General features: G+C 40.0%; 3 protein-coding genes and 1 pseudogene across 3 annotated transcripts; 3 read left to right on the plus strand and 1 right to left on the minus strand.

Moving 5' to 3' along the window:
• Positions 1 to 5,873: 5,873 nt before the first annotated feature.
• Positions 5,874 to 7,275, plus strand: LOC131798109 (uncharacterized; annotated as a pseudogene).
• Positions 7,276 to 11,590: 4,315 nt separating this feature from the next.
• Positions 11,591 to 12,638, plus strand: LOC136276878 (putative nuclease HARBI1). The gene is given in 1 exon segment (XM_066172263.1): positions 11,591 to 12,638. A coding segment is annotated over 1 exon segment (567 nt). The 3' UTR covers positions 12,158 to 12,638.
• Positions 12,050 to 13,299, plus strand: LOC131775577 (putative nuclease HARBI1). The gene is made up of 2 exons (XM_066172268.1): positions 12,050 to 12,149; positions 12,769 to 13,299. The coding sequence occupies exon 2, from the start codon at positions 12,771 to 12,773 to the stop codon at positions 13,242 to 13,244; it is 474 nt and encodes a 157-aa protein (XP_066028365.1). The 5' UTR covers positions 12,050 to 12,149; positions 12,769 to 12,770; the 3' UTR covers positions 13,245 to 13,299.
• A 212-nt stretch (positions 13,300 to 13,511) lies between these two features.
• LOC131798107 (uncharacterized) lies at positions 13,512 to 15,279 on the minus strand. Its single transcript, XM_059090152.2, has 2 exons — positions 14,865 to 15,279; positions 13,512 to 13,822 (listed from the first exon to the last, which is right to left on the minus strand). Exons 1-2 carry the CDS (start codon positions 15,277 to 15,279, stop codon positions 13,512 to 13,514), a joined length of 726 nt encoding a protein of 241 aa, XP_058946135.2.
• Positions 15,280 to 16,915: the final 1,636 nt, after the last annotated feature.

Raw genomic sequence — 16,915 nt, forward strand, 5'->3', positions numbered from 1 at the left:
TATCTTGGAGTTACAATTGACAACGATTTCCCTTAGTCTATTCACACTTGGAAGGTTAAAACAGCTGCCCTGAGAATAATGAAACCTTTTCCCAAATATGTCTTGCGGGACATTTATTTCAAAGCTGTTATTCCCTGTGTGACCTCTGCTATCTCAACTTGGGGTAATTGCTCCACCCCTCTTCTACAATTATTGAATCGCCATCCATGCTAGAGGGTGTCGCATAACAAACAAGGTACAATCAATCGACAGTAATAGCACTACTCTGAAGGAATTTAAGCGGCTTCCAATTGATCTTCTCTATAAGAGGCGTATCCTTTTGTTGATGTTTAAAGTATTTTATGGCTTAGAACTATAACCAATTCTAGATCTCTTCACAATGAAAGTTATTACTAAATCAACTCGCGTACCAAACCCGATGACCATCAAAAGCGTTATTTCAAAAGCTAACAAGGGCAGACAAAGTAGCTAAGAGAGTCTCTGAGTAGTTCACTTTCGTGCAACTAGCGTGGAAGTACTGACCACAACTGTCGCATCCCAGCCAGTCTTCTCCATTGTCGTCACGGCAGACTTCGACTTCATCTAGAGCGATTACCAAGATTAAAGGATTTACAGTTTGGAAACAAGCTGTGACTTAGGTTTATTACTCGTGGATGTCATCGTAACAACAGCCAAATACTATTGACGTTATTCGTGCACGTTCGATTACTATGTCGAAAGCTGTATATACAGCGGATTCTTGGCACAGACACCTCGCAAACTGAAAGAAACAATCAAAAATGATAATCAATTATTAGGAAAAAACCGTGAAGAATATGCAATAATATTCCCTTAAATCCCTTTTAAGCAGAAAATATTGGTTGTTAAGGTATATTTAATCAAATGCACTTCTTCTAGCGGCTAGCCTATCGAACGGTAACGCTCGTCATCTTGTGAGGGTAAAGATTTCGTGCCCTGACATCTCATGATTAAAAGAGAGTATTGACTTCTGTATTAAACTTAAAGCGAAAAGTCACGAGTGGTGGCGAGTTGGCTACTTACGAGACAAATGAGATTTCCGCAGTTGTACCCATCCTTCTGTTTAAAGTGCACTGGCTCGATGCAAGGCCATGATAGGGAAAGCCAGCCCGTTTTGGTGTCGGCGACCTCACTACAAATATAATGACAGGCAAAGAAAAGGGTTACTCTATGCTCAAACTGACTGCCGTTTTAAATTGAAAGAGCAGATTTTTTTCACTTACGACTTTATAATTTTACTCTTGTTGTAACTACTGAAAGTAGACATTGCATGCCTATCATGTTCGTTCTTCTGTTGGCAGAACAAATAATAATAATAATAGTGTCTTTATTGTTCAAAAGATAAAATTACATATCTTATGTTACATTAAAAAAAAGGATGTAAATAAGCTTAGGTGTATCTAAATAAGATAAGTATATACGTGGAAACAAGTACAAAAGTCTAATACAGGAAGTACACTTTTACAAAGCTACATTGTACTTAAAAACAATTCTATTAAAAAATGTATTCTTAAAACGGTTTGTGCGAATGGCGGGCATGACAGGGGATTTATTTCTCAAATTATACCTCGTGATCTTGGTCTCAGGGAAGTAGGCTCTAAGAGGATGGCTCAGGATAGTTGAAACCTTGCGACAAATTTTGTGATCTTGTGTTTTAAGTAAGTCACCAATCACTAATTTCTTAGATATGTAACTACGTTTAAAACAACGATCTAAAAACTGCTGGGCTATAGTTAGCTCTGACTCAGAGGCCCCATGCACAGATAGAGCATAAGTAATATTAGGTAGGACAATGGAATTAAATAAAACATCTACTTCTGCTTGGCTACATCCTTCTTTGCGGAGGCATCTGATAACGTATAAACATTTATTAGCTTTACCTAACTTTTCTTTTAGGTGAGTACTGAATTTGCAGTTCGGCTGAAACGTGAGACCAAGAATGGTTATTGTACTAGTCTGAGGTATGCCAAAAATACTTTTGTAGGCCTCAGCAGTGTGACCTTTTTTATACATAATAAGCTCTTTACATTTAGTAGAATTTGAAATCATTCTATTTTGGCTTGCCCACTGTAAAAACTGATTTATTAAGTCTACAGAGTGATCTTTATAATAATATACCGGAGCAATAATCGTACAGTCATCAGCGTATTTGAAACCAAGTGTCTCGTTCCCTAATTTAATTTCCAGATCGTTAAGAAATATATTGAACAAATAAGGTCCTGAAACACTACCCTGGGTTGTGCCCTTGTTAACTGTTTTCCAATTACAGACATGATTCCCGAAAATAACTCTTTGTTTTCTATCTTGCAAAAAACCTAACCACCAGTTTATGATATACGGGTTAAGTGGTAGACTCTTAAGTTTCTCAGCAAGGAGTTGATGGCTCACAGAGTCAAAGGCCTTACTGAAATCCATCGCGAACATCCGCACTGCCTTGCACTTGGGATCATCAAGAAACTTGCAGATCTTATTCTGTATAAGTAGCAGAGCATCTATGCAGCTCCCTCCTTCTCTATACGCGAATTGACTATTCAACAGCTGTTCTTCTACCGGCCTTTGGGCGTGAATCTTATAGACTGCCTTTTCCAGGGCTCTTGCTATTACAGGGGTTACGTTGATCCCCCGGAAGTCCCCTCTTGCCACTGGAACATCAACTTTTGGCAGTGGGTTTATACTTGCCCTTTTCCACGATCTAGGCCATTGGTGCGTAGCGAGAGACAAATTCCATAGCTTAGTAATGATTGGAGTGAAGATCTCCGCATGGTCTTTCCACACCCAATACGGAATTTGGTCAGGACCAGTTGCAGTCTTCTTTAGAGTACTCAGTGAGTTCCATACATATCGTTCACTAATTTCCGGGACTTTCACCTCAGGACCAATTTCAAGTAACGCGGGCTCAACGTAATCGCCATCCGTACACAGGTCACCGAAATACTCGTTCAAATCTTGAGCGGTCTCTCTATCCAGCGAAACGTTTGTGGACCGCCGGCGTTGAGATATCAAGTCTACGTTTTTCCACCATTCTCTGCTCCCCATTTTGCCCTCCAGAAGAATCCTTCTGTTTTCGCCAATAACCTTCAACACATTTCTACTAAGCTCTCTATGCTTATTAGTGCGCAAAACAGAGATGCGAGACTTGCTACGTAGCATGTATTTAACTAGCGGTGTCATCCAACTTGGATCACGGGACGAAAGGGAAACCGTTCGTAAAGGCATGCACCAGTTAATATTTGACAGGATCTTCAATTCTAAGATGTTCACAGCTGTTTCGATACTATCCGCCTCCAAAACATCATCCCAGCATTCTGATGCGAGGGCAAGGTAAAGAGCTTGCTTCCTATGCTCACGACAATCCCTAAATTGCACTTTCTTACGAATAGGCTTGAGTTTCTTGCCCGCTGGAACTATAAATCCAATGTGATCCGTCTTAATCAGCATCTTTATAGATAAAGCTTTTCCGAAGAGCTCTGGCCTATTTGTAAGACAATTATCCAAAAATGAATCCCCTCGTGTTGGAAAATCCACTAAAGCGGTCCAACCAGTAATGCGTTTAAGTCTCGTGAGATCAAGGTGATTAAGATCGCCACCGCAAACAATAGTAGCGTTTGGGTGATTATCCAGCATTGTGTCAAAGAAATTAAGAAGATAATCCATTAAATCGCATTGCTGGTATGATGTTTTCGGGGGGTGATAAAGACCAGATAAAAGAATGTAATTCCCACTTGGCAGCAACACAGTCAGGCAAATAAACTCGTATAAATTAGAACGATAAACATCAATAACTGAAAGATTACTCCTTGTATAGATAGCAACACCTCCCCCATTCCTTAGATCGCATCCAGACCAATTCCTATCCCTTCTGAAGATATTATAACCCGAGATATTAACCACCGTATCGGGTACCTCAATTTTTAAATGAGTTTCCGACACAACACAAGCATCGATGTCATTATTTCTTAAGTCGGCCTCCAAAGCCACAACCGCTCGCACCCGACTAGTTGTTTTCCCCAAACTACAGATGTTAATAAACAAAAGTTTAGGGACAGCAAGCTGACCAGAACTAACAGAGGTGTGTTCGCGGGACACCACTTGTTTTGGTACACTGACGAGATTGCTAGGGTTTCGTCGTTTTTCAACCCGCAGCCGGGGAATAGCAAACCCACTTTCCGCCCTTCGTCCAATGACAACAGAAATATTCTGAATAGTTCTCTCCTTCACATGCTGAACATTTTTTCTCAAACCTCCCCGATTACCGCGAAACCTGAGCAGCTGTAGTTTCTTAAGCGTCTCTAAGACAGGGCTCGAAGGTTTATCAGATTTCTTTCTCAAACCGAGTAAATAGTTTCTTCCATAACATGGAATCTTACTTTCGTCAGACCAGGTTTGCTTTCGTAGATCATAGCTCTTCTCTGAAGAAATAGGACCAGGGTTCGTCTCCACATCCATAAAAACTGTAATGTCTATCGTTAACAGGGAGCAATCCGTCGCCGCAAGCAGTATATAACCATGTTTAACCCATTTCATGATAGGCCTTCGAAGTCTATCATGGCGGTGCGCCCTTGTTGAGTAGCACTTACGAGCTGAGAAGGAAATTCCAAAGACGTCGCAACCAACCGAACTTTTTCCTCTCCAAATAGGCTTGAGAGAGTCAAAGTCTTCATCCAAGTATATATTGTAATAAAATTGAAGCTTAAAATTGATTAAAATAGCTAATAGAAGAGGAGCCAATATCCTCGTGGCCGCCATACTCGGCGCCTGCGCACTCAATCAACAAGAACAAGGCAAGTCAATAAGTCATGTATACAGTACTTGTTCTTACCTTATCTTATCTATCTGTGATGCGAGAGGGGATTTGTTAGGGGAATTGTTTTTCGTTGAACATCTCCTGCCAATGGGTCAGAGTAGTACCTGGTTGCTTTCGATTTGTCCAAGAGCTTTAAAACAAGAAATTAGGGTTCTTGGTTTCACCTCAAATTTATCATCTACCTTTCATTAATTGCATTTGTTATGAATTGGTTATCTCTTTTGATTAAGTTAAAGGGAAAGCCTACCAATCAAGTCCAGTGGTTTCCAGATTTTACGATCGGAAAAAATATCCTGGTAACACCTTGTGCTTCTGTGATGTCCTCAGAAGTTTCCTGGATATCCGGCAGTTCTGACGGGCTGCTTTCATTAAGTGCATCTTCTGTCTCTTCAATGGAATTTTCTTTTCTATTTGAGCAGTAGGCAGTGGCGCATCTTCTTCATCGGAGAAATTAACATTTAAATATTCGGTTTCAAGAGTGATAAATACACTGGTTTTATAGTCCTCTGGAAGGGCATTAAAGTCCCACTCTCGGTAGCCTTTGAACACCGCGAAGAAATGCTTGCAAGGGTATTGGGACTTCTGCCACCCTTCCCAAGCGCAGCTTGGAATTTTTAACTGAACAAGATGTTTCTGTTCTGACCTACTGGAACTTTTCACGTGAAATTCACCTTTCTGAAAATTAACAGAGGATACATCGCCATCTTGGCATTCGCCTGCCTGAAAGTGAGTTTCAAACAGTGCTTCACGAATTGTGGGGTCTGCAGGTAAACAGGAACAGAAGAAATGTACCTTCCATAAGCACAACTAAATTTAATTTGCTTTGCAGTTAGTGCTGATAGGAATCCGGAATAATTGATTTTACTAAAATAGTGGCGATACCATGAACGGACTTGTCCATTGATCTTGGTAAATACTCGTATTTAAATACTTTGTTCTCTGCTTAAATTCCGTTGTTGGTATGTTGGCTTCAAGTAGGACACTTCAGGACAGCTTAAATACAGTGAGCCGCTGGCCTCGTTGACTGTTTTGTGCATTTTCATAAAAGCACATGGCATGTTTTGTAATTTGTGTTTTCGAGCTTATTCGGTTTCTCAGTGATCTAGGCACGAAAAACTTTCAATCGTTCGTTAGTGAACCGTTGGTTAGCTAGTTTATTTGTTCGTTCCAGTTCATTCGCTCGGCGTGATGGAGTTTGTTTGCCAATTAACATGGAATAATAATACAGTTCAACGCATATCAAAGTATTAAGCTGTCCTTGATCACGAAGTAGAGACACTGGGTCTGTACATCATTCAAAGTTTTTCTCAGGTGAAGCGAAACGTATATCGTTTACGAAAGAATTGCTACCGAGCGAAGGACCTCGTCAGGAAAACACTATTTCATCTCATCAGGTTACACAATCCGAAAAGGCGGATTCCAGGTCTGAACTTGTGGCGAGTAAAAGACAGATAGTGCCGTCGAAGACTATCGATTCAGAGGAATTTAGGATTGAGAGAGCGATTGATTTGAAAGCAAGGAGAGCGGAGAAGAAATTAAATTTAGTTCAAGATTTGCTCGCTGGCGGAGCAATTGAGGAGGAAGTACTTCGAAGTGCAGATGATTATGAACATACTTCTCACAGATTTGTAGATGCTCATGAAAAGTATTTGCGATTTGAGGATGACGAAGGAATGGAAGCTGTGGCAAAAGAAAGTTACGAGAAAGAGATTGAGCGCAAATTTCTTCTGGATGTTGATATCAGCGAGTGGAAATTTAACATGAAGTATGAGACGAAATCAAATGCGAAATCGAGCCGCTATTCGCGTCGGTCAAATAAGACGGGAGAGGATTCCTGTTCCACTCGTAGTAGCGTAAAGGAAAAGAGAAGAATTGTCGTATAAGCGAGATTGAAGATGGAGGCTTTACAAGAAAAGCAGAGTTTAGAACGTCGCTTAGAAGAAGAGGAAGTTGAGTTTGAAAGAAGAGAACTTGCACTCGAACTTGAGGAGGAAAGAAAGCGAAGCAAGACTTAGTTAGCGAGGAAACTGGAAAAGATGACAGCAGAAATAGAATTAAAGAAGGCTGCGGTCGAGTTTAAAATGGAACAAGAAGAATTACAAAGCTAATACTCAGATGACAGAAGTGGAGTAGACGAGGCAAGTCCAGCCCTGGCCCCGAAGGGGAGTCCTGATGTAACACGCCTCCCAATAAGCTCATCATCTAAAACATTGCCGGGTGTGCTTCCCGTACTTCATGTTCAAACAGTAGCAACGCCCAAGGAGGCGGCAGTCAAACAGGAGGTGTCGTCAGCATCAGTTCCTTCCCTGAGTGATGTGTCATCCCTTTACGCACCACTACCTAATCTGTTAGCATTGCAGCATCCCTCGTGTACACCCACCGAAAGAGACAACATGCCCCCCATTTGCCAAAAGGAAAGAGAGTTCATCCCCTCTAGAACAGCATGTAAGTGAGCAGCGAACACCCTATAGGAGTACATCATCCGAAGCTCAGGTAGCTCCTCAACCAGTTCACACTCCTCTCAAGCAAGCTTTGTTATAAACCGCCCAACAACTTGCACAACAGTCGGCACAACAAGTGCGTCATCCATAACCTCAAGCAGACATGGCTCCTTGGTTAACGATAGCAGAAGCACTTAAGCAAGGTCCCTCGTTATCCAGCTCGTCTCGGTAAAGAAAATATGATCCTGACACTGGTGAGGAAACTGCCTGATGAAAGCCTAAAACGAAAATGGACAGATATTGCTAGTGATATTATCCAATCCAAGGGCCAGGTAAACTTTGCCGACTTCTTGAGCTTCATCCAGAAGAGGGCTGATTGCTTGAACAATCGTTTTGGGCAAGAACTGAAGCCATCACCAGCGCAAAATGACAGAGAAATAAGATCAGTTAGTAGGGACAGACAAGAGCCACCCCGAAGAGCTACTACCCTTCATGTCGCTGCCGACAATAACGCAACCAGAAGGCCTGGCGGTGCGAAATCAGCTACCTTAAAGTGTTATCATTGTTCTGGTTCACACGCGGTTTGGCAGTGTGAGAGTTTTAGAAGTGCACCCTATGAAGAACGATTACGAACTGTACAGTTGAGGAGATTGTGTGGAAGTTGCCTGGGACAAGGACATTTTAAAAGAGATTGCATATGAAAATTTACCTGTCGAAAGCCGGGGTGTGGGAAGAGGCACCACTTCCTCATCCACCCTCCTGACAAGCGGAATACCACAGACCCTGCAGTGAAGGCGAGCAGTGTCGAGCAAGGACCAGCTATTATAAACCAGAGCTCTGTTAGTGGAACAGCCGCTGCACCCATCGAACCGAATCCTTCCTTGGTTGCCCAGCCAGTTACCGTGTCGTGTACCTTCAGAGAATCTGCTCCCGCTGAAACAGTCGGCCAAGGGTTTGCTTGAAGGTAGTTTCAGTGAAAGTTAGCGGTCTGGGTAGTGATAAGCAGATTACAACGTACGCATTCCGAAACAATGGCTCAGACGCCACACTCTGCCTAAGAGGACTGCTGAAAGAATCGGGCCTTGAAAGTGAGTCCACAGATTTCAGGCTTACCACTGTGAATCATGCAGGGAAAGAATACGGTCGTCGAGCCAGCTTGAAGATAGAAGCCCTAGATGGAAAGACAAAGTTTACCCTCGACCAGGTTTTAACTACTGAACGCCTTCCTATTGGAGAGAAGCACTTTACCAACAACAGAGAATTGAGAAAGTGGCCTCACCTTGACGGTATCTATCTCCCACAAGTAGACGAACGCAAAGTCTCTATCCTTATCGGGAGCAACCGACCAGATATTATTGATAACAATTCAGAGATCAGAAGAAGGACTAAAGGTCAGTCCTATGCTGTGAATACACCCTTGGGATAGACAGCGTATGGTCCCATGGGCGAATCAAGTGGTGATGGCGTGTCTATCAATTTTGTTGAGAGTAATCATGAAGAAATGCTAAGCACGCAGTTGGATCGTTTGTACAACACTGAGTTCAGAGATTCCCTTGTAAATATGGAACAAAGCTGGTCTGGCCAGAAATTATTTTTGGCTTGTGGCGACGCCCAAAAAGAGAATTGTAGGACAACTAGACTATTTTTGAGACATGTGTCCGAAACCCTTTTCTTGGGAAAAAAATAAAAGAAAACTTTTTCCGACGGGAAGTCGAGAGGACCGCTCTTAGCGAGAGAGGTACTAAAGTTGGTTTTACTTGAAAGCGTGGCATATACAAGCATTCAAAATCAGTAGGGCTACTGATAAACGTTTTTTGCGATATCTGTTGAATTTCTATTTTCAATGTGTCTCCAACCTTGAAAAAGACTCACTAGAAACTGACTAGCGTAGGGGGACATAATTGGTCGTGGGCATGCTGTTTTTGAACTGTGCGATTCTGCTCCTTTCAAGCCTTTCCCCGAGTCCTCACAAAAGTAGTTCAAGAAATGAGTATCTAACATCATGCTCTCCAGCATGTCAATTTTTGGCTTTCGAATTTTTGGCTTTCGAATTTGGAATGGTTCGTCTGCAAAAAGGATTTTTTGGTTTTCGACCTTGGATTGTGCAATGGTTTTCTACATCCACTCTTTGTATTTCAAACAATGGTTACTACAAGCCTGGTGGAATTCTGCATTCATCAACACTTCTTTGTGACACTGTGCCTAGTGAAGTGCGAAGCAATTCAATTCAACCTCGTACTATTCGTGCTTCATCTGTCTCATTAGACAATCGCTGCTCTGTACCATTATATAAAATCAAGAAAAAATGGTTCAAGAGTAAAATCTCTTATTATTCCAATAGTTCGTCAACTTTTAATTTTTTGGAATTATCAGTCTTGCTTAGCGGTGATGTTCATCCATTGCCTGGCCCGGAGAATAGGAAATCTATTTCAGTTCGTATCTCTCAACGTACGCGACGTCGCCATGGTAACCATCACACGGTGAAAAATAATCACAAAAGACCTGAAGTCCGTACCATCATTAATATTCCAACTATCTCAGAACAATCTCCTAACGTCAAAAATCATCTTAGGCTCTGTTGCTTGAATGCTAGATCAATTAAAAACAAATCTGCGGATTTTGTTTGATTACTCGTTGCTCGGATTAATTTCTTACAGCCAAACCTATGACTGACTACTTGTTTTCAGACCATTTTACTGTTCTTTGCGATCTTGCCTTAAGTAAACCATCTCCCAAAACTGAGCAAATATCATATAGAAAACTGAAGGCAATCAAGATTGAGGATTTTAAACAAGATCTGTCTACCTCTGAGCTTTGTAATTACAGTCCAGATTCGCTTAACGATCTCGTTAAATGCTATAACGATACCTTGTCCCAAGTGCTCGAGAGACATGCTCCACTTCGATCCAAAGTTATACGATCTCGAACCTCTGGTTCCTTGGTTCAATGAAGATATAAAAAATGCTCGCCGTGAAAAACGGAAAGCAGAAAGAAAATGGCGACGCTCTGGCAAATACGACGATATGTTGTCATACAAAAAGATCAAGAATACGACAAATCGATTAAAGAACGAAGCTCGAAGCCAATACTATCATGACTTCATTAATGATAACAGTTCAAACCAAAAAAAGCTCTTTGCAGCTGCGAATACTCTTTTGAATCAAAGGAAAAAGAACACTGTGCTACCACCTTGCGATGATAAGCTTGAATTAGCTAATAGGATGGGCTCGTACTTTGTTCAAAAAATCACTGATATTGGTACAAGACTCGACGTTATGGCTCAAGATCTTTCCACTGACCCGCTTTTAAACTGTACATTGTCACCAACCCCCAAATTTAGTAAATTTACAGCACTTTCTGAACTCGAAGTACGGAAACTTATCGAAGGTAGCGCAAAGAAAAGCTGTTCTTTTGATCCGATGCCCACCTCACTGGTTTTTAGCTGCATTGATGTCCTGCTTCCCGTGATCACAAAAATGATAAATCTATCCCTCGTGGATGGTGTGTTTGCTGATGTCTGGAAATGTGCACTTGTTAAGCCGTTGCTCAAAAAAGCTGGTCTTGATCCACTTCTTAGTAACTACAGACCTGTTAGTAATTTGCCATACATATCGAAGCTCACCGAAAAGGCGGTGTATAATCAACTTCATTTACACATGATAGACAATTCTGTTTATCCAGAAATGCAATCATCTTACAGAAAAGGACATAGTAACGAAACAGCGCTTCTTCGAGTTGTTAACGATATCTTAATGAAGATAAATTCACAAGAGGTCACTCTTCTTGTCATGTTGGATCTTAGTGCCGCCTTCGACACTGTTAATCATGATATACTGATCAAACGTCTACACGAAGAATTAAGTATTGCTGATTCTGCCCTGAGCTGGTTTGAGTCATATCTCCATAACAGGATGCAAAAAGTTGACATCGAGGGATCGATATCTAACCCATTCGATTTAGGCTGCGGAGTTCCTTAAGGGTCGTGTCTTGGACCGATTCTATTTATTATATAAGCATCTAAGCTCTTTAAGATCATTGAACACGAGCTTCCTTGTGCTCATTGTTATGCTGATGACACCCAGTTATATCTGAGTTTTAAACCTAATACTACATCTAAAGACCAAGCCCCGGTTGTTCGAAAGCCGATTAGCGCTAACCCACGATTAAATCGCCCTAACCCAAGAATAAAATTTAACCTACGATTAGTTTCTGTTCCTGAAAGCGCGATTAGCACTATCCCAGGGTTAAAATAAAGGTTAACTTTAACACACCTAGCGAGGTGGATTAACTCACTAATCGAGGGAAAACTTTCCCCAAACAAAACAAAATGGCCGACTTATTACTTGGCGGATTAGGCTTAATGCCGGCCCCAAGAAGGAAAGAAAGGACATTTAGGCTACCAGACGACTTTTCCCTGTCCAATTTTACTGATGAAGAATTGAGAAGTCGATATCGTTTTGGCCGAGAGTCCATAGAATTTTTATCTGAGCTCCTTCGCGATGATCTTGAAAGAGATACATCTCGAAACCATGCTTTGTCGACAACTGTGCAAGTCCTTGTAGCGTTGCGCTTTTTCGCCTCCGGAAGCTTTCTTCAAGTTATTGGAGATACTCTGGGCCTGTCATAGTCATCCGTGTCCCGTATAATCGGTCAAGTTTCGCTTGCCCTTGCACAGAAACAAAGAAACTTCATCAAGTGGCCATCGACCGAAGAGGAGATACTTCAAAACAAACGCGGTTTTTTTACCAAGGGGGGATTTCCTGGGGTGATTGGCTGTGTTGACGGCACTCACATCAAGATTCAGGTACCACATGAAAACGAAAACGATTTTGTCAATCGTAAAGGGTTCCATTCCATAAATGTGCAAGCAATTTGCAATCACAAAGGTAGGTAAAATACTCAAATGTCACAATTAGTGTTCTATAAAAATTGCAAAATAACCTTTGGCAGGGAGGGGTACTCCCCTTATAGAAGGTTTTAGATTGAGATTTCTAGCACACCAGCTGCTATGGGGTTGCATTGTTGGGAGTTACTAGATTGCAGTTTCACATATTCAGGAAATGGGAGTAGTGATAAAATTTTTTTTTTTTAATATTTTTTGAGTCAAATGGTATAGGTGGAGTTTGGTTTGCAAACACACATACGGAAAATTTACCAAAATTATCACACCAATATTTTAGTGACAGTATAAAAAAGTAAAAAACAAGGGAAAAAAGCAAGAAATAATGTGGGATATTTGTGAATATATTGCTCAGCTAATGACCAACAGAGTGCAACAATCAGCAGGGATTTCAAAATGATGCAGTCTCCCAAATTTCAAAAAACAAATTAAACAATGAAAAGGTTTTCCAAGTAAACTAAATATTTGTATCAGTTACCCCAGTTCATCATAGACACAATTATTGTTGTTCCTCTTTGCAGTACATTATTGTTATAAACTGAGATGAGATTTTCTACATCATAGGTAAGAACTGGTCACATAACTTCTTTGCTGTTTTATTTTAGGCATGTTTACCAACATTGTAGCACGATGGCCAGGCAGCACCCATGACAGCTTCATATTTAGGGATTCAAGAATTGGCCAACAACTTAATATCCAACACCAGTCCCTGGAAGATAATTTACTGTTGGGTGACAGTGGTTACCCTTGCAAGCCGTACCTGATGACCCCTTACCTGAATCCAGTCACTGACAAGCAGCAAGAGTTCAACAGTGCCCACAAAAGAACAAGAGTGGCAATAGAACAAGCCTTTGGCTGGTGGAAGCGAAGGTTCCATCTGCTTCATTCTGAGATCAGAATGAAGCCAGAAAAAGTGTCCATCATTATCGGAGCATGTGCAGTTTTACATAACATTGCAATTCTGAGAAAGGAACCTTTGGATGGCTATGCTGAGGCTGATGATCAACCTAATCTTGTTTGCTTTCGGGGTCCAGAGGATGGCAAGGTCATCCGAGACCACATCTGCAACACCTTTTTCTGACAATTTTTAATTTTTGTATTTCTGCCTTATGCAATCAGTTTTGCTCTTAATTTAACTTCCCGTGAAATATAAAAAATTCATATACGCATTTAAGGGGTTTCTGGTTGAAAAAAACACATTATAATAAGTTTGACTCAAGAATCTGTTTTATTATGTCAAAATACATTTTGAGAACAAAATACATTCTGTATGTTTTATAATAAATTATATGAGAACAACATTTGCCCAAAATATTTCTTTAAGAGGACTTATTACACTATTCCTCCTTTAAAATGAATCGGTGTTGGGAACTACAAAATTTGCATTTAATGCAGTTGCGAAGGTTTGGTTTGCATTGACCTGTTGCTCCAGAAGATGAATTTGCATTTTCAATTTTTGTTTTTTAAGATTCAACATTTCCTTCTGAGTACACAGGCATTCGTACTGCATTTTTAAAACATCGCCATTACTTATCCTTTTTGAAGGCTTCCTCTGTTCATCAGCCTTGGCTGGTGAAGAATGCATGTCTTCATTAAGGCTCAGACAGTCTTCTTCAAACACAGTCTTCGCAGACTCTGCTGGTAAATGAGCATCTTCTCCTACAAAATATTTCAAGCACAATTAAGGTTTCACTCAGGTTCAAAAAGTGTGAATTTAGTTTTATGCATCACATAAATGAAATAACAGAAGGAGCATCTCTCCCGCAAGGAATCTGAGGCTTAAATTTGTAAAAAATAAATTATTCAATTTCATAAAATGAATTTGTGTACTGGTAGACTTAACTCAGTGAAATCATTCACGAAAATGCTTATAAAATCTGTAAATCATGTACCAAAAGTTAAGCTTATTTTAGACAGATAAAGGGGAATCAGAGTGAATCGACAACGAGAACCGTACCACAGTTTAGTGATCGAAAAAATAGGACATCATAACAGGTACAACAACAAATTATTTCGTCAATCACAAACATAAACAAAGTTGCGTCAAAACGAAATAATAAAAATTAGTTATTTATACATGTAAATAGCCGATCGTAAATATTTGAAGAACACTCCTTAGTACAAGATAAATAAAGAAACAATAGGAGCACTTTGTCTTTGGCAAAACGAATTTTAACCAAATTATAAACCGTATCCAAGACATTCTTCGAAATCAAAGGTTTTTGTCTCACTCTTCAGATCGCTTTCCAAAATGACGGAGCTATGCAATCTTCGACATATGAATTAATCAAGTGAAGCTGAAATTTAGATATATGTCTGCTAAATTACTGACAGTCCGTCATGAGCGTTCGTCTATATTCAGCTTAAACAGGGTTTAATCGAATGCAACCCTATAAATGCCGCAAAAGCAGAAAACCGGTTTGGAGTTCTCCGTAGCAGCCTTCGCTTAGTGAAGTACACTCATGAAATGTGACGGGATAATAAACTAAACAAGGTAAAACTTGATTAATACAGTTACGGATATTGGAAAAAAAAACATGCAAACTTATCTTTTCCTCCCTTGTGTCCGAACATTTCGTATGCTCAAAGACGGGAAAGCGATTGATAAGCTGAAAACCCCGCCGAAACAACATGGCCGGTTGACTGTCTATAATTTTAAAATTTTTGGTAACCTAGAAACAATAGAGAATTGTTTACAAACCTGTCTCAAAGCCAATCAAACCGCTGAACGCCGGCGTGTCCTCAAGCACCTCAATAATCTCTTTGCTGGCAACACTCGGCGACTTTGGAGCCCGACCACCTCCAGTTATCTTGGTCTCCCTCTTGAATTCTGCAAATTCTTTCTTGGCGATGCTATGGAGATTTTTCCACTTGTCTTTTACCTCCGTGACTGTTCGCTTGGCTGTTCCGACCGCATTTACCGCTTGGGTTATTTCTTCCCATAGCATTTGTATCTTTTTGTTGGTCACAGCATTCGTTAATTTGGATTGGATTAAATCGAGATTTTTTTTGACATTATCGGTGATGACTTCAATCTCATAAACTGAAAAATTATGCTTTCTTTTTCTGTCTTTCGTTTGGTTTCCACTTCCATGTGCACTCTCCCTTTCCGCCATTTTTTCCCTCCAATTTTTTTTCGCGCATAGCTGCGTAGCTCTTAATAACTGGTTTGACTGGTTTAACCTCAGCTTAATCGTGGGATAGTTAATCAAGGGATAAATCTGCTTTCAGGAACGTTATTTTAAACCTAGATTAGCTATCCTTGGGATAAGAAATTTAATCGTCGATTAACCTCTAACCGAGGGATAATTTAATCGGCTTTCGAACAACCGGGGCCAGGTCTTGCAAGCAATGGAGAACTGTATTAAAAAGATCAGGAAGTGGATGATTCATGATAGACTGTTAATTAATGATAGCAAGACTGAACTGATTTTAATAGGCTCCAAACAACAATTATCTAAACTACAGCCAATCAGTATCTCTGTTGGCAACTCGGTAATTAATAATAGCTCCGAGGTTAAAAATCTAGGCTGTTGGTTGGATGCTAACCTAAGCATGTCTAAGCATATTACAATATTTGCAAATCTGCATTCTTTTATCTTCATAACATTAGAAGCATTAAGAAATATTTACACGAAGACAGTCTCCATACTTTAGTTCATGCGTTTATAACGAATAGATTAGATTATTGTAACAGTCTTTTGTATGGTGCCTCAAAGGAACTGATAGCTAAAGTACAACGTGTACAGAATGCAGCCGCAAGACTGCTATTGAACGTTGGAAGGTACTCGCATATTACTCCTATTCTATATGAGTTACACTGGCTTCCAATCCAGGCTCGCATTAAATTTAATATTCTTCTACTTACTTTTAAAGCGGTTCATAATTTAGCTCCGTCATATATTAACAGCCTTATATCTATTAAATCAAAATCTTCTTATTGTCTTCGATCTAATGACGGTCTTTACTTAGAGCCCCCTAAGGGTAAGATGCTGAAGACATTTGGAGATCGGTCTTTTCAGGCAGCAGCATCATACTTATGGAACAGACTTCCTCATGAAATTAGAATGATTAAGTGTTTGGATAAATTTAAAAAAGCTATTAAAACATTTCTGTTTAATGAAGCTTTTTGTAATCATTAACTCAGATATATTACATTAAAATAATTTGTTCTTATATATTTTTAGCTACCATTACCATTGTAAATTTTTATTTAGATATATAAGGTTTTTAATTTTTATTCAGTGTAAAGCACTATTGATCTGTACATGTAAATAGGGCTATACAACTAATAAATTATTATTATTATTATTATTATAATTATTATTATAGCGTATTGATTTATTTCCAACCAAGCGACTAGGGATTTGGAAGTGTGGCATCGATCATGACAGCTCTACTTCTGAAAATTACGCTATTACATCTGTGTCTAGTACAAACCATCGTCCCAGGAAACACAACCGCTTCGCTTTCATTTTCAATTGCACAGCACATTGAACGTATCCGTCTATCCACTTTAGGTTCAGGTTTGTTTTCTGCTTTCTTTAAAGCTCGCGGCTAATCAAATGAACAACTCTTAAATTGATTTAAACAGTGAACAATGTCCGTGTTTACAACATAGCCTCATCTAAACACGAGGGGGGCTGGCTGAGTTCCTGAAAGTTGGCAAACCCAAGAAACAGTCAAAGGATTTTCATAAGTCTGGGACCAAAGTGGTGTTCCTAATTTTGATCACAAATATCATTCATACAA

This window comes from Pocillopora verrucosa, chromosome 1 (genome assembly GCF_036669915.1).
Source record: "Pocillopora verrucosa isolate sample1 chromosome 1, ASM3666991v2, whole genome shotgun sequence".
Classification (NCBI taxonomy): domain Eukaryota; kingdom Metazoa; phylum Cnidaria; class Anthozoa; order Scleractinia; family Pocilloporidae; genus Pocillopora; species Pocillopora verrucosa.